General features: G+C 35.2%; 4 protein-coding genes and 1 long non-coding RNA gene across 10 annotated transcripts in view; 4 read left to right on the top strand and 1 right to left on the bottom strand.

Annotated features, from left to right (window-relative positions):
- LOC135438867 (uncharacterized) overlaps positions 1-12,512 on the top strand; it is a 57,425-nt gene extending 44,913 nt beyond the window's left edge. For 3 of the 6 annotated variants that reach the window (XM_064697402.1, XM_064697405.1, XM_064697406.1), the window contains 5 exons: positions 2,703-2,799; positions 9,163-9,300; positions 9,368-10,010; positions 10,691-11,326; positions 12,221-12,512. In XM_064697402.1, coding sequence (XP_064553472.1) covers positions 2,703-2,799; positions 9,163-9,300; positions 9,368-10,010; positions 10,691-11,326; positions 12,221-12,351 — 1,645 coding nt within the window. In that variant the 3' untranslated portion in view covers positions 12,352-12,512. Of the gene's footprint in view, positions 1-2,702; positions 2,800-9,162; positions 9,301-9,367; positions 10,011-10,690; positions 11,327-12,026 lie in introns of all 6 variants that reach the window. The other 3 variants (XM_064697403.1, XM_064697407.1, XM_064697404.1) reach the window with 2 other exon arrangements.
- LOC135438872 (uncharacterized) overlaps positions 1-20,003 on the bottom strand; it is a 145,765-nt gene extending 125,762 nt beyond the window's left edge. The window contains exon 1 of the long non-coding RNA XR_010437948.1: positions 19,113-20,003. This is a non-coding gene — a long non-coding RNA (uncharacterized LOC135438872). The remainder of the gene's footprint in view (positions 1-19,112) is intronic.
- LOC135439050 (uncharacterized) lies at positions 13,400-15,005 on the top strand. The gene is made up of 4 exons (XM_064697661.1): positions 13,400-13,893; positions 13,953-13,982; positions 14,056-14,428; positions 14,557-15,005. The coding sequence occupies exons 1-4, from the start codon at positions 13,544-13,546 to the stop codon at positions 14,917-14,919; spliced, it is 1,116 nt and encodes a 371-aa protein (XP_064553731.1). The 5' UTR covers positions 13,400-13,543; the 3' UTR covers positions 14,920-15,005.
- Positions 15,544-17,069, top strand: LOC135439038 (uncharacterized). The gene is made up of 4 exons (XM_064697640.1): positions 15,544-15,996; positions 16,059-16,088; positions 16,141-16,513; positions 16,641-17,069. The coding sequence occupies exons 1-4, from the start codon at positions 15,758-15,760 to the stop codon at positions 17,001-17,003; spliced, it is 1,005 nt and encodes a 334-aa protein (XP_064553710.1). The 5' UTR covers positions 15,544-15,757; the 3' UTR covers positions 17,004-17,069.
- LOC135438868 (uncharacterized) lies at positions 17,538-19,025 on the top strand. Its single transcript, XM_064697409.1, has 4 exons — positions 17,538-17,990; positions 18,054-18,083; positions 18,140-18,491; positions 18,582-19,025. Exons 1-4 carry the CDS (start codon positions 17,626-17,628, stop codon positions 18,948-18,950), a joined length of 1,116 nt encoding a protein of 371 aa, XP_064553479.1. The 5' UTR covers positions 17,538-17,625; the 3' UTR covers positions 18,951-19,025.
- Positions 20,004-21,229: the final 1,226 nt, after the last annotated feature.

Here is a 21,229-nt window from a genome sequence, read left to right on the forward strand (position 1 = left end):
TTATAATTAAAAATTTGTTAAAGTTAAATTAAAAATCTGTTAAGATGAACTATGGGTTTTCATTAGATGGATAGATCATAGAAAAAATCGTATAGCTTATTGTACAAGGAGACATTTCCGACAACATAAAGTATATATATTCTAGGTCAGCCTCAAAAGTAGGTTCTTGTTAGAAAAACTATTGTGTTTATCAATATATATATAAATATATATAACTGGGCAATTATTAGTTTCACTAGCTCCTCAAATATATGCAAAATCTTCTCAACATCGGACAATATATCATACAGCTCGGTCGAAAAGTAGGTTGTTGTATGGCAATATATTCTGTTTTCTATTGTATTGATAATAATTAAATATCCAAGAATAAACTTAGTTCTTTATTTTTATTTTTTAATTCTACTCACTAAATATTCTAGAACTTTGATGATTCAGTTCTTTCAGTATGAACTTAGACTTAGACAGTTTTAATATAAAATACATGATAATTCTCTATACTAAAGTAAAGTACTTAGAATTACGTCCTAATAATATTAAAAATTCCTATTTGTGATCTTAAATATGTATGTCTAGTTAAACAACAGAACTCTTTACTTTTTCGCTTAGTGTATTAACTTCCTAAACCTTTCAGCATTTGCGAATATACCTATGCAAAAGAGTGTTAAATTTAACAACCCTCTCGAGCTGACCGGGCAAAAATTATGCAAATATATTTAACCAGGGGTTGTTAATTGCAAAAAGCGCATAATTGACAGTGGCTGAAGTTTGCTTTCATATTGGGGACTGCAGATAATACAAAATGTGAGATGCAAATTCAATAGGGGTATGCAAATGCAAATGCGAATGCGAATGCGTTTGCGAATGCGTTTGCGAATGGGTCTACCAACTGATTGAGTGGGTGGCAGAGGGCATTCAGGTCTCTGCTTTTGTTTTTGTTTGTTGTATATTTAATTGAAATTTAATTATGCTTCTCTCTCTCTCTCTCTCTTTCTCTCGTTGCACAGCTCTCAATGAGCTGGTAATTACGTTTATCGGCATATTTTTAATTGACAGTTAATAGCCACTAAGCGCAGCCATCAATTGCGCATATTTGATCTCGCCAACTGCATGGAAATTCCATTAAAAATGATGCCAATCAGATATTTGATGCATTATTTCGGCTGTTTTATCATTGTTATTTTGTAATTGATATATTTGTAATTTGCAAATTATTTTTAAACATTTTCTTTATGTTGATTATCATCCCAGCTCTTGCTTCCTGCCCAACGGCTTAAAACGCCCCACAATACTGCCGAAATCAATCAGCATACCCAGCCTATGTGTTCTTGCATTCCTTATCTTTATTAGCTGTCGAAATAGCTCATCCATCATAATTAATATGTTTCTACACACATTTCTGATAAGTTCTCTTATATGTAATTAAAACTTTGGTTGACGCATATAAATTTATTGCCATAATCAATAAAAATCAAATTTCACCCGCTTCCGCGGTCCCAAATTACAATTATTTTACAGCTCTTGTATTTTTAAAAAATACGTTCACAGCTTTTAAGCTTATATTCCAAGAGATTTAAATTTTCAAAAATGCTAATGCTAGTTTTAAATTTTAGTTTCTTTTGCATTATCAGCCTGTTCTTTCATTTGAAATTTATTTTTCATTGCGCTCATTTACGTCAATTTGGATTGTTCTACAACTCACCCGTTGCTTTGCCAATTTTTCTAACTTTTTCCACATTAGTTTCCCTCAGTTTCCAGTCATTAAGTTCTTGCAATCTGCATGCCCAACCTCTTTACTAGGTTTCATGCTCCAAGCATTTAGCAAGCTTAACTAATCACTGCAGCTCCATTTTGTTAACCAAACCCGAGCAATGGTTAAGCAATTACTCAAACTCGGTACGAAAGTATCTTACGGTTTTACAAAGAGCTTACAAAACATTTAACGTCTCGCCTTAACTCAATTTGCTTGACCACGTTAATAGGCAGCTGCGAGTGCCAAGAACCCAAAACTCAACCAACTGCCAAATGGGAAGTGAGCAATTTGGCAACAAAAGAAGTTGCCTAAGCGAAACTCGCTTTTTCAACAGATCCGTAAATTATTTGAAACCACCTTTTGAAAACTCGAAAAACCAAATTTTCATTGCTTTCGCCAGAAACTTTTGGCCATAAATAAATCGATGGATAAAGTTAAAGAAGTCTATAAGCAAATATCTCTTGGCATGCATTATTAAGTTTTGCCAAAATAAAATTTATACTTTCTGAAAGGAAAGAAAAATAAATAAATGCCAAAAGAATATTAATAAAAGATTTCTCATTGCTGCGACCGAGACGATAAAATATTATTATCATCGTCTTATGAAAACCATAAAATGTAAAGCAGCTTTTGAGACCGAGTTACTCAAGTGCTTTTGGCTTTGACTTCTGGTATTTTTTTCTTTTATTTTGCCGCATGATTTATTATTTATTAATAAAAATTTTGTGCGCCGCGGGTGGCCTGTTGAAGAGGGCCAAGTGTGTCTAATCTTGGCCAATTGTTGCATTGGCAATTGGCAAGCTGTTGCCAATTGTTGAACTTACTTTTGCTGAATGATAATTATTGAATTATAATCATCATTATCTTGAAGCAATTGACCTTTACAACGAGACCTTAAATATAGCCAACGTTGAATTTTTGTATTATTTATTTATTATTTCTTTTATTGCAGATACTTTGTGCTCACCCGCGACTATTTGCATTGCTTTCTACGTGCCTCGGGCTCGGCCAATGAACGTGCCTCGGATATGGGACAATTTAAATTTAAGGTGAGCAAACATTGACCAAATTACTAATAATACAATATGTCAAAGGTTACGCTCCAAGCATCAAGTACTGAACAGGTTTTAGTGAAAAATTGTGGCCTATTTATAACTTCCATCTCTTCACAGTTTTCCGACTCAGTACTTAACGATTTATTAAATTGATTTTCTTTGAAAATTTATTAATAAAGAAAAGAAAAATAACTAATCTAAAGAACATACTAGACAAGTACCACTGCCAAAGTTTTATTTAAATCTGCCCAAATCAATAACATACTTTGAATTATCAGTCTATATATGATATATATAGACTGTATATATATAAAGTCTATCTCCAGCTATATGCATAAACAATTGCCACAAAATAATAATAAATAAATAAATAATTCTAAATTTCGTTTACAACATGATCAAATTAGCTTGTCTTATTTTTACTATTTTCATATAATAACTACAAAATTAGCAGGCAGGCCTTTAGTGACGTCATAAATTTTAAGAAGTTTCAATAGACTTTGCCATTACCCTATATTTAAGTGTAAAACTTTTATTAGCGCACATATCTCTGTACATCTCCAGCACGCCCCTCAATTATCCAGAGTTACCTCAGAGGGGTTACCTCAACAGCTTGACCAAGTTAACAGGCAACACACACTATACACACACCCAGCACAAAAAGTACACATCTCATGCTTATTTACTACGCATTGTAAAATTCTATTACCACAACGAGATTTATGCCAAGCATTATGACAACTACGAGTATAACTTTGTCATACTTATGAGAGTTATAGCTGTGCAGGGGTACGGGCAGAAGCCAGGGGACAGGGTAGGGCGTTAACTGTGCGCTTTATGTCCCATATCAGACAGCAGGACACACCTTGAAAAAATAAATGAAAACAACTCAACACAATACAACAAATGCTTATAAATTGAGTCCCCACTGTGGCTGGCTGACACATAAAGTCACGTTCTGCAGTCTTGAGGTCTCCTGATAGAGATCTTTTATTAGGAGGGGTAGGGAAACTGAACTTATCGATGTGCGAGACATATGAGAAATTCATACATTAGTTAAATGCTTTTTGCAGTTTACCAGCAAACTTTGTTTGCACTTGGCGTTGCGCACAGTTTCTCATTAAAATAGCGCGATTTCCTACTACATTTTCCCTACCTACTTAACAAAAATAAACAAACAAAATTGAAGAAAAAAAAACTTCATTACAACGCTGGCAACTTTTGGGCAAAACTCAACTAATTGGCTAAAACTTGCAGCTACTGCATGTTAATTTGCCTAACTATCGTTTCGTCCCACATGAGCCTGGCCCACTGGCCCAACTGCAGCAATTACCACCCCATCCCCCTGCCCCTACCACGCAATGCCGCACAACTTTACCATTAAAACAAAGCAAATACGAGGCTAAAAGGCAGCTGGAAAAATTAAAATACATAGAAAACAGGAAAAGCAACAACAGTAAAAAACACGATTGCAATGAAATTGTCGTTGTTGTTGTTGTTTTTTTAAACAAATAAGGAAAATGCACATAAAACTGCAACAATAACAACAACAACACAAATGCCACTTAACGTGCACAGCAACAACAACAACTGTAAAGAGATCATGGGAAAATGCTTTTATTTTCATTTAATTTAAGTTTTTTCTAGTTTTATTTGCTAGCTTTTCAGCTAAAACAAAAAAATCTCTGCAAGAGTAACATCAATAAATAGCTGGCAGTCGCTGTTGTTTACAGTTTAATTTAAAATTAAAATAAATTTCTAAAGCTGCAGCAGCAAACATTTTGTTTATTGCGGGCAATTTTCCAAAATAAACAATTCAGCGAGCAGAAGATAATCGAGGTAAATGAAATTAAATGCGAAAAAGGAAAACAAGTTGGGAATTGTGCTCAGGTGCTTAAAGCGACAAATTGTAGTGAAATAATGCAAACAGCTCCTTAAATGGGTATTACGGGTTTATTTAAGCCATGAAATGTGGAATACAATTATATAAAAAGCTTCCCCAATAATTGCAGCCGTGTTCACACGCTCCGTGAGTAGCTAATCCAACATTTGATGCAAGCTCGTGAAGTTTTTTTTTTTATATATAAATCAATATAGCTTTTCAAAAAATATTCACTTAAATTTAATATTTTTCCTAGTACGAGCTATAAAATCTATAATATTACCATATCTAAAATATTATATTATACCAAACGATAAAAGCATGGGTTTTATTTTATGTAATTGACCTTCTTTTGTTTATTTTACCCGAAAAATAGTCACAAAATAAACAATCTCGTGTTATCTCAATATGATGACACGTGTAAACTGAGCATTATCTGAATTAGTTTTTCCCCACAAAATAGTTATTGTTATTTTCGTGATTATTCAAATTGTTCCACGCATAGCAATAAATATTACACCTGAGAGACCTTCAAAAATCAAAAATGTTACCAAAAATGGTCTTCATAAGTTAAGACACCCACAGTTATTAGCAGAGACAACAACCAGATAAACGAACCATGAACAAAGTCGAGTCATTGAGCAGAGAGGCCACTCGCTGCCTTCCTCATTAGAGGCCTCCGGGTCGGCGACTTTTTGAAGTCCATAATACTCTTACGTTCAATAAGTACGTTTACTTTGGCATTCATTAGACCACAATTTTAGCGTGAACTTGGATTTATTTACATATATATATATATAATTATATATATGGAAATATATCAAGAACTTCAAAGTTTAAATTTTTTCCAACTATATTGGTTAGAGAAATTGAAAAGGGTGTAAAATATGTTTTAGTTAATGTAAAAAGTGTATTTGGAAAGTCTGAATTGTTGATCATAACAACATCAGATTTAATTATATGTTGAAACTAGACACTTAAAAACTTAAAATTTATTTATAAACATATACAAATTGTTTCTTTTTTTATTTTAGTACATTAATCTATTTTCTGCCTGTATCCTATTTCTAAACATTGCACTTCTCTTATAGGATTTTCTTATATTTCTCAATCTTGGATATTTTATTCAGAAATGGTTCTCTAGTCAAACTAATTATACAAGATAATTATTTATAAAACATTAATTTATAAAAAATAAACCGAAAAATTAATCATTTGTAGTCAAATCGAAAGCCGGAAACAACCCAACAATTATCCAATTTAAACAATAGGATTCTATACTCATTCTTTTATCTTCAGAGTGTATTCTTATACTCATGTATTTTTCGTCGTTTCTCTGTTCGGTGGCAATTGACAGTAAGCGATACTGGAACTGGAATCAATAACGCCATGTCAATGTAATCAACTTAATCAATTAGGTGTGCGATGGAGAGGCGGCAGTCTCATTTACAGTCTAATTATTTAATTTAATTTTTGCATAAATTTCAAAGTGATTGCAAATTTTGTGTCTACCTTTGGCAAAATGATGATTCGATTCGCCTGTCGGTGAAACATTTCTGTGCCCAGTGACTGCAGTTGATTTCCATGGGGGAAATCAATCGCGCGTGAAACGTAGCGAAGCTTAATAATTACAGGTGATGTGACAGCCATGGTGAGATGGGGGGTAGGTGCATAATGATATAGGGGAGAAGAGTGGAAAACGGAGCAATCGAGAGCCTGCATGTCGCACAAAAGTTGCCTCAAAGTTGCAGCTTTTGCACTTTGACAGCGAATGAAATCAATATTGATTTTTATGCGGCAATCCGATGTACGCCTCATATAATGATTCGATATTAATTGAGTTGAATGCCTGACGGCAGGTTGAAATCGTGTTAAAAATGCATTTGCATAATTAAAATTAAAAAGATGACAAAATGATTCACATGCTTTCCAAAATATTATTATTATAATTTTACAGCACTTCAGTGCACAGCACACAGCCTTACAAATCAATCAAAAGTGTGCGAAATCAATGGCTTTACTCGAATTGCGAGTACTCAATACATATCAAATTTGTTGATACAATAATGAATGGGCCACATAAATGAGTCAGTCGCCGTCTAGTTATGTTACGTTTTGACAGACAATGCAATTAAATATGACAAAATATGAAACAACAAACAAAATAATAACAATAACAATAACAGCTAATCAATGCCAACCTTGAAAATCAGATTTGATTTTTTGTATTTGAAAGTTTGGTTTTGTTGTCTAAAAACTCTTAAATTTTGTGTCGAAAATCGGAAAATGCGTTTATGAATTGTTTAATGAGGTCAGTTCAGCTAAACTGTTGGCTTAGTTTAATAGACAGATAATTATGCACATGGGCATGAAAGTAAAAGTGAACTGCGTTTTTAATAAGTCATAACACTGAACACAGAAATACCTATTTATATATTAAGACAAATTGCCAATTCCTATATATGCGTAACACGCCCATTTGTTCTTTAAGAGACCTTGCTCTTAGACACATTTAATTTCTGTGTTGTAAATATTACCCAAATCACCCTCAGATACCGAATAATGTATACGACTAGGCAAAAGGATACTGAGAATGATCGCTAAGCTATTTAAAAGCTTTTCGTTATTCAAATTAATAATGTTTGCTCATAATTTTTTACCTTTTTCAAAGCACTTCCAAATACCTCATCCGAAGTATTCCAGTCTCATATTGATCAATGTCAAACAGCTTAGCAGCAAAACTCAAGAGCTGAATTTACAAGAAAACATTTTATTCTAATCCCAAATAAATGTTCTGTGCACAAAACAGTTCTATATAAATTTACAAAAATCTTTATATATAGACAGCAGCCACAAATTACATTAATATTTTGCATGTTCCAGCCCACACAAGAGCATTCTAGCGACTCGCTGCTTGTTGCCTTAGATCATTTTATTGGGGCTCATTTTAATAGGTGTTCTACAAGGCCTCTTGGGCCTGACATGCAGCATGATGAGCGATCGCATATCCAAAGTATTTCAAATCCATTCTAATGCCTTTTGATTTTTTATTTTTATTTTGTAAACATAAATCGCGCAATTTATCATAAAAACAATCCAACGCGCCCCGTTCACTCCGCAACGTTTAAAACAACTTAATTATGGTTGGCCATAAATATAGAAGCAGGCAGCGTGGAGCTAAGAAAAATCTTGGCCAACGTTTGATATCGCATAACTTGGCTAATTGCCACACGCTGCTGACATATTTGCCTAATGGCCTCGTATAGTTTTTAGCTGGAGCGCAGAATCTGTAACAACTTTAAGTTCAGGCCATAAGGCAGTGCCAGCAACAACCTGCAAATAAAACCCATAAACTTGCCCAGCAGAGACCAACAACAACGACAACAATGTGGAAAAATGAGTTCAATAAAAGTTCTACACGGTAAAAAGTTTTGCACTTGGCCAAGGCAAAAACTGTCAGCCTGGCCTAATGACTTTTAACCGAGTTGCAAAATGCACTAAGAAGAAATAAAGGCGAACAGAGACCAGACCAAACGAAGAAGCAAAAGAAATGCTTAGTAGTTAGAGAAAGGTAGATATATTGGGGGGCCACAGATAGAGGGTGGCACTTAATTGTTGTATTGTTGGGCCAAAAGTTTTGCATAAAGACGTGCTAAAAATAATTGAGTAGCAATTTATTTTATGGCGTCTGCCATTAAATTTAAGTACATTAGTTTCGTATGGCAAGTGCGATGCAATCTTAAATGGAACTACTCGCTACTATCCGGCAGCTGATGTCATAACCCGTAACATTCTGAGCCAATTTTGTGGGGCAAAGAAAGCTGAAAAATGTTTAATTAAAATACTCAAATAGAAAACTTACAGTGCAGTTCACAAACAAGGAGTTGAGAGAAGTTTTAGAAATATATAGATAGATATATAAACCTAAAAAGTTTAATTAATTAGACCAGAGATAATTAGGCATGTTTGTTAAAAAAGTTTGTTTTAAAAATCTCCACAGCAATTTGCTTTTTATTCGGACTAAGCTATATACACATAATTATCATAAGAATAATTATTGATAGTTGTTGGGACTGCGATAATTATTTCTTTTGTTAAAGCAATTTTAGCTATTTACCGGCTCAGGATAATAATAAAAAATAAAATTCTATAAATGTGTTTTTTTTTGTCGCGGAATTATTATTTCTGTAAATAACGACATCTTGGGTATTTGCTAAGTTACATCGCAATTCTTAAGGAATTTTGGGGTTTCCCTTTGCAATCACGCACTAGCCCCAACGCAAATGATGTAATTCTTTGAATGATCATTCATCGCTCTTAAGAAACGTGAACGTCTTTAGTTCGACGGCAATCCAATTCCCAGACCCCTGTTGCGTGACCCAGAGAAACCGACGATCATTGCCTAACCTTTGACTTGTATTGTATTGTAACAATGCTGTAGACCGTTGGCTTATTGTTTTGTTAAACCATTTCAGATTAAACTAGTGGACGTGGAGAAGGTGGAATGGCTGAATCGACGCTCGTACAGCGTCATTGGGCTGCTGCTGGGACGCGAGGGCCGCGTGCTCTTGCGCTGCGACGATGGCCTCGAGGATTGGTTTGAGCTGCTGGAGGCAAGTCTTAGTTAGTAGTTAGTTTTCTATAGGGTATATATCTAATGTGTTTTTCTTTTCTGGACAGGAATGCACGCTGACATCCAAGGAACGTCGTCGCGCTCTGAAGATCGCCCAGGGTCCGAGATCGCGGGCCTCCCTAGCCGCGCCCGTCTCGCATGCCTCGCTGCAGTTCCAGCACTTCGGCCTAGGCAGCACCTACTCCAGCGCCCTGGACGATTGGCTCATGACGAATGGCGCCGGCGGCGGCGGTGGCCTGGCGCGTCATAAAATCGGCGCTGGCAGCTTGAATGGTTATGCGGGCGCCAATCCATTTCTGTTCAGCGATTCGGTGCCGGACTTGAGTGCATTGAATAATGAGAATCACAATCATCATTTGAGCGGCATCTCAACGAATCACTCCACGCCACAGAAGATACCGCACCACAGCAATGCGAATCTGAGTCGCTACTCGAATGGCTATGCCTCGGCACAAAATAGCTTTACGCAGGCTGGTGGCGCTTTGTATGGCTCGCCACGGCGCATTTTTATCAACAGCAGCTTTGGCTCCAATCAGGTGGTGGACGAGGAGACCGCCGAGGAGGCGGAGGTGCAGCTGCGTCGGCCACGGCTCTTCCGTGGCATCAGCGCCCAACCGGACAATGGCAACGAGCTGGACAGAGATTGGCTCTATCGCAAACCGCGTGCGCCCACCGATATGCGGCACTCAGGTTAGTTACAAAAAACTCCCAACTGCAGCTACGACCCCAAGTCGTATCTCGTGACATGAGTCAAAGAAGTTCTAGACTCCTGGAAAAAAATCCAAGAATTTTATACTCAGATCGAACGCCAGGTGAAAATTTGTCAACTTGACAACGGAATTCTTTTATAAAGAATATTTTTAACTCCGAAAACGTTTATACATATGCAAGGCACAAGTTTTGTATTTAATTCATTTAAGAATTAAAATTTCTATATATTTTTTAACATTTTGTCACCTTAGAAACTTTCGAATTAAGCTCGGTTTATACTCAATTCAAGTATATTCAAATAGGAAATGTAATATTTATTATATTTTTGCTATTTTTTCCATTTGATTAATAACAATTTCCTTTAAAAATTAATTTTCCGATAGGGAAGCAATTTTAATCTTTAAAAAAGGACTTCATCTTAAAAGATTTTAAAGCTATACATATTTTTTTCAAAAAAACAATGAATGTAGAAATATATAAGCAAAAATGATTCATTTTTTAAGTAAACTGTGTAAATTTCTAAAATATACTTTTTCTTAAGTTATCTGAGACACAAAGAAACACGTATAACTTTGTGGTTCGTGCGCGTGGCTTGTCTGACACGCGCTTAGCTTTGTTCATAAAAGCCGTATACTAATCGAACCTTCCCTTACCCCTAGTGCAACCAATGCTGCCCACTCACAACACGAACGGCGGCAGCAATGCTGGCCTGGCCAACAAACAGGAGCTGGACTGCTCGGCACATGATAGCGGCCTGGATACGCCGCCGTCGACACATCGTCCCTCGAGCTATCGGGAGGCAGCGAGTCGTGATAGCACCGAAACCAATGGCAGCTCTTCGCGTGGCACACTGCTGAACAACTCGCCAGGTGGAAGCTTTCGCGCCAAGAAGTTGAGCGCCCAGGTAAACAATCTGAACCAGCTGAACTCCTTGCACGGCTCGCGCTACTCGGTGCAGGATCAGCGCATATTGAAGATGCGCAACAACGAAGAGGAGCGCTGCGCCTCCATCAAGCTGGCTAATCGCCTGAATCACAATCATGATCAGAACACCACCGCCTATGATCCCAATCAGAATCGTTACTATAAGAATGGTAATGCCACGCCCCCGATTTCATTAACGCCCCAACATACGCCACAGCACAAAATGATGCACCATGGCAATGGCAACGGCAACGGTACGCTCAACGGCAATGGCAGCTCCGGCATGAACGGATCTGCTATATTCCGGGAGCGCTATCAACATCCGGCACTGGCGGCCATCATCAACGAAGCGCAGGGCTTGAAGTTTCGAGGTAAGCAACTGTCCCCATAGATGCACGTATATGTTTGTATATAATATTGAAAAATATTGTAACACAGAAAATATTTGGAATTCGAAGATAGAAATTCAGGCGAACTTTTGTTTATTACAAACATTTTCGTCTTTTGGTACAGAAACTAAATAATATAGAAAAAACAACACTTAAAAATCAGTATCAAATTTGGGTACGGAAACTACATTGGATAATATAAGTGTAATTTACACTTGAAATCAGCTTTAAATAGGTTGGAGACATGCATGCTTAAGTTTAAGTACTATGTACTAAGTACTAAGAATCCCACACATTTTCCACTCAGTAGTGTGAATTTGTGGAAAAGGGCTGTCCCCTGGCAAGTGCTCTACTTTGGATTGTATATATTCACCATCCCCCCATTTTCCATTCAGAAAGGTGACATTAACACTAGATACTTGAATCCGATTGGATGGGAAGAACAAATAGATATGAAGAACGTATAAATAAATTGATAAAGTCGGATAGAAAATAGTTATGTGTGTAATATAAATTGAGTCGGGTATGGAATGTTCATAATAATATTTAATTTAACATATAATCATCAAATTTTCTCAATTATCATCAAGTATAAGCACGCACTCCATTATTATTTGTAGCGATTATTAAATTTAATTGTAAATATATTTTTTTATTTCAATTGCATGTTAACAATTTGCAGAAGAAACGGAAAATATTTGGTAAATAAAAAAAATGTGCATGCAGCAACCCTACAAAAATACCCAACAAGCATGGCAAATCAATAGTACCAAATGATATAAATATGTATATATATATATATAAGTATATGTATGTATATGTGTATATATGTATATGGACATGTATCTGATAGATATATATGCCACCTTTTTATAGAACGTGCCTATTCGGATAGCCAGCAACGTCGTCTGAACAACAACAACAATGGGCCAACACCGGTGCCTGCCTCACCGTTGGCCCAGAGACGCAACAACGTCCCCATATTTGGAACACCCACGCGCGTATAGCGGTTAAAAGTCTAAGAAAAATTATATGTGAGGTCGTAGAACACTTAAAATATGCATTACCATTAGCCCAATAAGTAGCTTAATGTTTAAGTGAATCCATTAAATTAGTCAACGGATAATAATTGAATAAAGGAATAATACAGAAATTATTTATAAGCAAATATGTAATATATATATATAATTCGTAGAACTTTAATGCAGCGACTTTACTGCGCTTGGTTAACAGATGCCAGCGAAATATAATAGTAATTATACATATACATAGTTTAAATATGTAGCTTAAATAAATATAAACAAGTCTCAAGTAGTTTTAGTGTGCTACATTGTCCAGCTTTATGTAATACGTTAAATAAAATAAACGACTTTGTTCTGAATTTCGACTACAAATCAATTCAATAGTATTTTTTTTATTGAGATCAACTATAAATATTTAATTTGTTCCGGCCTAAAAGTCTTTAGGCTTTAGAAAAATAAAATAATGAAATTGATTTGTGTCAAAATTAAGGACAAGGTTTTCAATAAAATCAATTTCCAGAACTTTTATTATTGAAAACCAATAGTGGGCCCTGTATTAACAATTATTAAGAAAGATTGCACAACAACGATATTTAGCATAGTTTCTAAGCCTTTTCACAAAGAAACATGTTTAAAGCTAAAGTTAAAAACTAACGGCAAGGTTGTGCGTTGTGAATGGTTAAGGCCTATTTCTTCTTCATATTGCCATTCACACAGTGACGCAGACATTTTTGTAAGAGATGAGCGATTTTCACACTATCGCAACACACCAGGAATATATCACAATTAATCAAGAATCAAATAACAAATATTACAAATATCTAATAAATACTCTTGGAAAATATTTCAAATTTTCTTGTTTTGATGTGCTCGTGTTTGATTCGTACACTTTAGGAACCAAGACAAACAATAAATAATTCCTGTCTTCCTTACGTCAATCGATTTAATTTACAAATACGAGTTGCTATAGTGACAGATTCGAGAAACTGCTACATAAAAATACATGTGAAGAGTCACTGCCACGCAAATGCATATTCCATCACTAAGAACAGCTGTTGCTTCAAGCACGCGTCTCGAACATAGTTAACTTTTTGTTTTGTTTATTAACAGCGGTTAATAAACATTTATATATATTAAAACACGTATTCTTTTTCTTCAAATAAACACAAATGAAGAAATGAGTGCAAAAACGCAGCGAATACAAGGCGAATCCCTGGACAAAAGAAAACTAAGCTCGGATAATGTTGCCAGTTTGAACGAGATTACAGAAAATAATACCTCAAATATCTCTGCTATAATGACCCAAAATATAGAAGTGTTCATCAAGACGAACTTTATCAAGAAAAATGGGAACACAGAAGACTCTATATTACTCGAGCAATCGGAGCCAGATATTAAACTGGAGCCGTTCGTGGTAAAAACAGAATATCCGACTATGGAAGGCATTGATATTGGGCCCGCAAACATAGAACCGCAAGAGAACAGCGGGACAATGGTGAAAATGCATAGTGAAGAATCCTCTTGGAGGTGAGCAATGCCTATTCGAAAACCTAAACAAACCTGTAATCCTATTTTATATGTTTCAGCAAATATTTTTCAGAATTTGCAACTTACCTGTAAGCCATGCTTTTACGTTGCCAATTACAATTATTTAATTTTAATATATTATTGACATATATTGTGTGACAGTCCTGAGGAGCACGCTAAACGAAAATTTTTGATACAATTTCTTGAGGCCTATCGCGCTTCGCCCGGCTTGTGGGATATTAACTCAGAAGATTTCCGTGATCCCAATAAAAGAGAAGTTCAATGCGCAAACCTGTTGACCAAGTATCGGGAATACTATCCTGATGGCGACAGGAAAGAAATGCAAAAGAAAATCAATGGGTATAGGTCCCACTACAATAAAGAGCTGCGAAAGATTGATTATTTGAACAATGGCCACATTGGCTCGGGCAAAAAGTACGTTTCGAATCTGTGGTACTTTGATTTATTTAGCAGCATGTGCGGAAACAAGGAATCTCTGGACCCAATTAATAAGGTTATTCCCTCAACTAACAGGGTTAGTACCTCAATTCTATTTAAATTTGTAAATGTCTTCAAATATTAAAAAATGGAAAGACGGTCTGTTGCCAAAAGTCCTCTAATATTCCTTTCGAAAATCTCCTGTAATTTTAATATTTTTTTTAGAAGGCATCATTTGCTGAAATAAGAAGGCTAAGGGCAAAGCGGCGCAGGGATGCTTTAAAAAGGGACCCCATAAAGTTAGCGGTTTACCGTGAAAAAGCTAAAGAGAGAGCACGAATATATCGTGCGAGGCTATTGTCCAACGATAAAGAACAAATCTTGGAAAAAAATCGTATTAGGCAAAGAATATATCGAGACAGAAAGAAAAATGAAACCCAAATAGAAGAGAGCTGCGAGCCCTATGCATGCAAAAACACATTAGGAAAAGCAGTAGCAAAAGTAGAAAGAGCATTGCCAAAGGACTTGGATAATAGAATAGAAGTGATCAACGCTTTGTATGAGAAATATGGGAATTCTACAACATAAAATAATATTAATGTTTTACATATATAAGTATTATGAAATTAATATAAGTAAATGTACATTTAATAAAAACCTACAAGTATTATACAAAGATTTACAAGCTTAAGCTGGCCAATCGCAGAAAATATAAATCAGTATCATATTTGCTTTAGATTTGCATGATAAGTTCATATATAATGTCATTGAATCAGGTTTATTTTCATTTTATTCAATACCACCCATTTTCCACGCAGATAAATGATTTTGTTTGAACAGACTAAATACTCGATTAATATTGCTTCTAATTATAAATATTGACACGATTGACACAGTGTAATTATATGAGACTTTTTCTAGGTGAAGCGTTCCTTTCCAGTGGAATTCGTTTACTTGTATCTCTACAAATTTCCATATATAAATATATACAAGTAATGAACAAGGTACAGACCCATGTAAAATAGTTAATAATCTATAAAAAATAAATACTATTAAAACATATTTTATCATTCATTTTTATTTTTGTTCGTAAATTAACGTTACCAAATCAAACAATCGAATAAGCGTTATAAATATCAAATTGATACTGCGACTGCATCGAGAAACTGCTACATAAAAATCATTCACTGTCACTCAAATCCATATACCATCACCAAAAAACAACTATTGTTTCAAGCACGCGTCTATTTTTTTTGTTAGTTTGTTTACTGTAATTAAAATTTAAAATTGCCCAATAAACTGGTCAAGCGAGTCTAAAGTTGAGTATCAAAACGAGGCGAATCACTGGCCAAGAGAAACTTAAAGTCGGATAATGTAGCAATTCCGAATGGGATAACAGAAAATAACACAAAAAGTGTCTGATAGAATGGCACAAAATATGGAAGTCCTTGACAAGACGAATTTTAGTGCGAGAAATAAGGACGAAGAACAAATATTACCCGAGCAATGGGAGAGCGCAAAAAATTCAGATAGTAATGTGGACCCCTGCGTGGTAAAAACAGATTATCCAATTATGGATATAATTGATATTGGTCCCGTAAAAGTGGAGCTGCAAGAGGACGGTGAAACATCGGAGACAATGCACAGCGAAGAATCCTCTTTGAAGTGAGCCATCCTTACTCGAATGTCTAATAAAAAAACCTTTAATCCGTTTTCATAATTTTTAGCAAAGATTTCTCGATATGTGAACCAAATCTGTAAGCCATGGTTTTATTTAACTATAACACAATAACATATATTGTATTACAGACCTGAGGAGTGTGCCGAACAAAAGTTTTTAGAGGAATTTCTTAAGGCATATCGCTCCTCGCCTGGCATGTGGGATATTAATTCAGACGATTACCGTGATCCCAAGAGAAAAAGAAAACAATGTGCATGCCTGCTGGCCAAATATCAGGAATATTATCCTGATGCGGACAAGCAGCAAATGCAAAAGAAAATCCGTTCGATTAGGTCCCGCTACTATCGCGTGCAGAGAAAGATTGAGAATTTGAACAATAAACAATTAGGGTCGGGTAAAAAGTACGAGTCGAATAAGTGGTTCTTTGATGTAATGAGCAGCATGTGCGGAAATAAGGAATCTCTGGACCCAATTAATAAGGTTATTCCCTCAACTAGCGGGGTTAGTACCTCCGTTCTATTTAAATTTATAAATTTTTTATGTCTTCAAATATTAAAAAATGGACTGTTGTCAAAAGTCCTATAATATTCCTTTCGTAAATCTCCTACAATTTTAATATTTTTTTTAGAAGGCATCATTTGCTGTAAAAGGAAGGCTAAGGTCAAAGCGGCTATGGGATGCTTTAAAAAGGGACCCCATAAAGTATGCGCTTTACCGTGAAAAAGCTCAAGAGAGAGCACGAAAATATCGTGAGAGGATATTGTCTAACAATAAAGAACAAATCTTGGAAACAAATCGTATAAAGCAAAAAAGATATCGAGACAGAAAGAAAAATGAAACCCAAATAGAAGAGAGCTGGGAGCCCTATGCATGCAAACAGGCATTAGGAAAAGCAGTGGCAAAAGTAGAAAGAGCATTGCCAAAGGACTTGGATAATAGAATAGAAGTGATCAACGCTTTGTATGAGAAATATGGGAATTCTACAACATAAAATAATATTAATGAAAATTATATAAGTAAATGTACATTTTATAAAAACCTACAAGTATTATAAAAATATATACAAGTTTAACCTGGTCAATCGCAGAAAAACTAATCAGTATCATATTTGCTTTAGATTTGCATGATAAGTTCATATATAATGTCATTGAATCAGAGTTATTTTACATTTTATTCAATTCCACCCATTTTCCACTTTTTCTGGATGAAGCGTTCCTTTCGAGTGGAATTTGTTTACTTCTATCTCTACAAATTTCCATTAATAAATATATACAAGTAATGAACAAGCAGCTCCATGTAAAATGGTAAATAATCTATAATAAATAAATTCTATTAAAACATATTTAATCATTTATTTTTGTTTTTGTTGGACGTGCTTCAGTTTGGTTTGTAACTTCAGTTACCAAACGAAACAAACGAATATTTCATTGTAACGCCCAAAATTACTACTGCGACTGCTTCGAGAAACTGCTACATAAAAATATTGGTGAACAGTCACTGTCACTCAAATCCATATACCATCACCAAAAAACAACTATTGTTTCAAGCACGCGTCTATATTTTTTTGTTAGTTTGTTTACTGTAATTAAAATTTAAAAATTCAAGCGAGTCTAATGTTGAGCATCAAAACGAAGCGAATTCCAGGCGAATCACTGGCCAAAAGAAAATTAAAGTCGGATAATGTAGCAATTCCGAATGGAATAACAGAAAATAACACAAAAAGTGTCTGTGATAGAATGGCACAAAATATGGAAGTCCTTGACAAGACGAATTTTAGTGCGAGAAATGAGGACGAAGAAAAACAAATATTACCCGAGCAATGGGAGAGCGCAAAAAATTCAGATAGTAATGTGGACCCCTGCGTGGTAAAAACAGATTATCCAATTATGGATATAATTGATATTGGTCCCGTAAAAGTGGAGCTGCAAGAGGACGCTGAAACATCGGAGACAATGCACAGCGAAGAATCCTCTTTGAAGTGAGCCATCCTTACTCGAATGTCTAATAAAAAAAACCTGTAATCCGTTCTTATAATTTTTAGCAAAGATTTCTCGATATGTGAACCAAATCTGTAAGCCATGGTTTTATTTAACTATAACACAATAACATATTTATATTGTATTACAGACCTGAGGAGTGTGCCGAACAAAAGTTTTTAGAGGAATTTCTTAAGGCATATCGCTCCTCGCCTGGCATGTGGGATATTAATTCAGACGATTACCGTGATCCCAAGAGAAAAAGAGAACAATGTGCATGCCTGCTGGCCAAATATCAGGAATATTATCCTGATGCGGACAAGCAGCAAATGCAAAAGAAAATCCGTTCGATTAGGTCCCGCTACTATCGCGTGCAGAGAAAGATTGAGTATTTAAACAATAAACAATTAGGGTCGGGTAAAAAGTATGAATCGAATAAGTGGTTCTTTGATGTAATGAGCAGCGTGTGCGCTTACAAGGAACCTCTACAGCCAGTAGATAAGGTTAATCTTTGTTTTGCTTTTATTAAAAAAAATATCTATCGAAAGCTCTTACATATTTCCCTTAATTTTTTAAATCATTTTCTTTTCTAGACGGCACCATTTGCTGAAAGAAGGATAATGCCAAAGCGAGGAAGGGAAGCGTTAAAAAATGACCCCATACCCTTAGAATATTACCGTGAAAAGACAAGGGAGAGAGCACGAAAGAATCGTGAGAAAGTATTGGAATACTCAAACAATAAGGAACATACCCTGGAAAGTATGGAGAAAGATCGGCTTAACCAAGAAAGTGATCGGGAGAGAAATAAAATTGAAACCATAATAGAATGTGAGCCTAACGCCAGCAAGCAGGTATTAGAAAATGCATTGACAAAGGTAGAAGGAGCATTGCCAAGGGACCTGGATAAAAGAATAAAAGTGATCAACGTTTTGTATGAGAAATATGTAAATCCAGTAATATAGATTTAAAATAATATCGAATATTCGAGATATACGTTTTGTAAATATTATAAAAAGTATTACAAAAAAACAAACGAATTTGAAAAAATGTTCATGATAACGACGTTCACAAAAATAGATGTCATATGATGACTTTATTATAATGATAACGAACTAAAGATTTACCTTGATGTTGAGAAATTATTTAATTATTGCTTCAGTTGATTCCAATACGAATACTCCAATTGAACAACTTTTGATTTTCCAGTCGCCATATAGTGCATTTTATTGGAAGTTGATGCTCGCGCGCTCTTGTGTTACTTGATTGAATTCCACAAAATCTACTCCAAAGCACGTTCTTCGATTTACTTTTCTTTTCACATTTCCGAAATTTTATTAGAAGTTGTATAAAAAAATCGCGCAAAATTTACGGACACTTTCTGTTGCTCTCTTGCTGTTTATACCCTTGCATAGGGTATTATAATTTTGTCGTGAAATGTGTAACGCATAGAAGTAGGCATTTCCGAGCCCATAAAGTATATATATTCTTGATCAGTATCAACAGGCGAGTTGATATAGCCATGTCCGTCGGTCTGTTTCTATGCGAACTAGTCTCTCTCAGTTTGAAAGCTATCTTTATGAAACTTTTCAGAAGTGCCTCTTTCTGTTGCACGCAGTACATATGTCAAAACCAGCTGGATCGGACCACTAAATCATATAGCTACCATAGGAACGATCGGTCGAAAAGTAGGTTCTTGCATGAAAAACATTTTTGCTTATAAAGATATCTTGATCAAACTCGGCATTTATTAGTTTTTCTATAATCCTCATATATATGCAAAATCCTATTAAGATCGGACCACTTTATCATATAGCTGCCATAGGAACGAATGGTCGAAATTAAGTTGTTGTATGGAAACTTTTTTTTTCATGACATTTTAACCATACTCGGCATTAACTATTTTCCCTGTGCTTCTTAGATACGGGCAAAGCACTATGAGCATTATGAAAAGGTTGGGTCTGCAAGAGTATTAAATCTTCGGCGTGCCGAAGATAGCCCTTCTGTCTGGTTATTATATTAATCACAACCGCCAATTTGTTTCCCGCCGCGCGCACTTGTTTCACACATCTTTGTCGCTTTTCTTCTTTGTTTTAACTCAAATTACAAATTCGCGTTCTTCTTAGTTTATAAAAAAAAACACATAACCGGTACTTACGCACACACTGATTAGATATATTAATTGATCACTTGAAAAAAATGTATGATATTTTCGTATTTACATATAATTTGCATTACCTATTGAAAATTCGACCCCACAAATAACACAATTAAGCCGCGTAAATTTTCAACGCTCACAATAAAAACGGTAAATGAATAGTAACCGCGCGTGAGTCGCAGGCCGCAATTGGATGTAGACCAAACTATCGATATATATCGTAAAGAGAGAGAAAGGTTTTTAAAAATCAGAATTAGGACATATCGTAAAATCTTTAATATAATAACAATATCACATGATTGCTATTCTTAAAAAATAATAAAGAAAATTAAATAGATTTTAAAAAAATAAAATCAAGCAAATATTTAAGAAGTTCCACCATATATTCTGTAATCATTTTGCTTGTCACTTATAACTTTATGCTTCAAACAAATACATATTTTTAATATTTTTTCATCCCTAATAACAGCTGTTGTTTGGTTCCTATTGATGTTAGTTTACTTTGTTTACATTGCAAAACAGGAATCGCCGGCAATAAAATAGCTTAAAATGGTAGAAAATGTAGCCGGTGTCTGCATTAAAAAGAAGGAGGTTGACTATGCCGACAGTGAATTAATAGAAAATGGGGCAGACCGATGCGTGAGCAATAAAATAGAAGAGGAGGCTGCGGTCAGTGAGGGAACGCAAATGGACAACGAAGAGCCCCAACAGAATGAACAGCTGCCAGTCAAGTATGAAATAAATATTATTCAAACAATTAATATACTTTTGAGCTCATGACATCTCTATGCGTTACAGATTGCTAACAGGTAAGAGTTTGATCTAATATGCCTAGAATATACATATATGTATCAGGAAAATTCTTCTTGCGTTTTGTCAAATCATAATACCAACGGCAAGGATATAGCGATCCAAATAGTTCGTTAAGCACAGTTATTGATCATGAACAATTGATCTCATCATATCACGAATACAAGGCAGAGTTTCGTGATCAGAAAATAAAGAACAAAAATGTGTGGGCAAGGATAATTGAGAAACTAGAGACGCGTGGAATTAGAGGACTTTCCCAGGAAAAGCTGAACAAAA

This window comes from Drosophila montana, unplaced genomic scaffold, assembly GCF_035044405.1.
Source record: "Drosophila montana isolate Dmon_TW-CO22-7 unplaced genomic scaffold, ASM3504440v1 contig_402_1, whole genome shotgun sequence".
NCBI classification, from domain to species: Eukaryota; Metazoa; Arthropoda; class Insecta; order Diptera; family Drosophilidae; genus Drosophila; species Drosophila montana.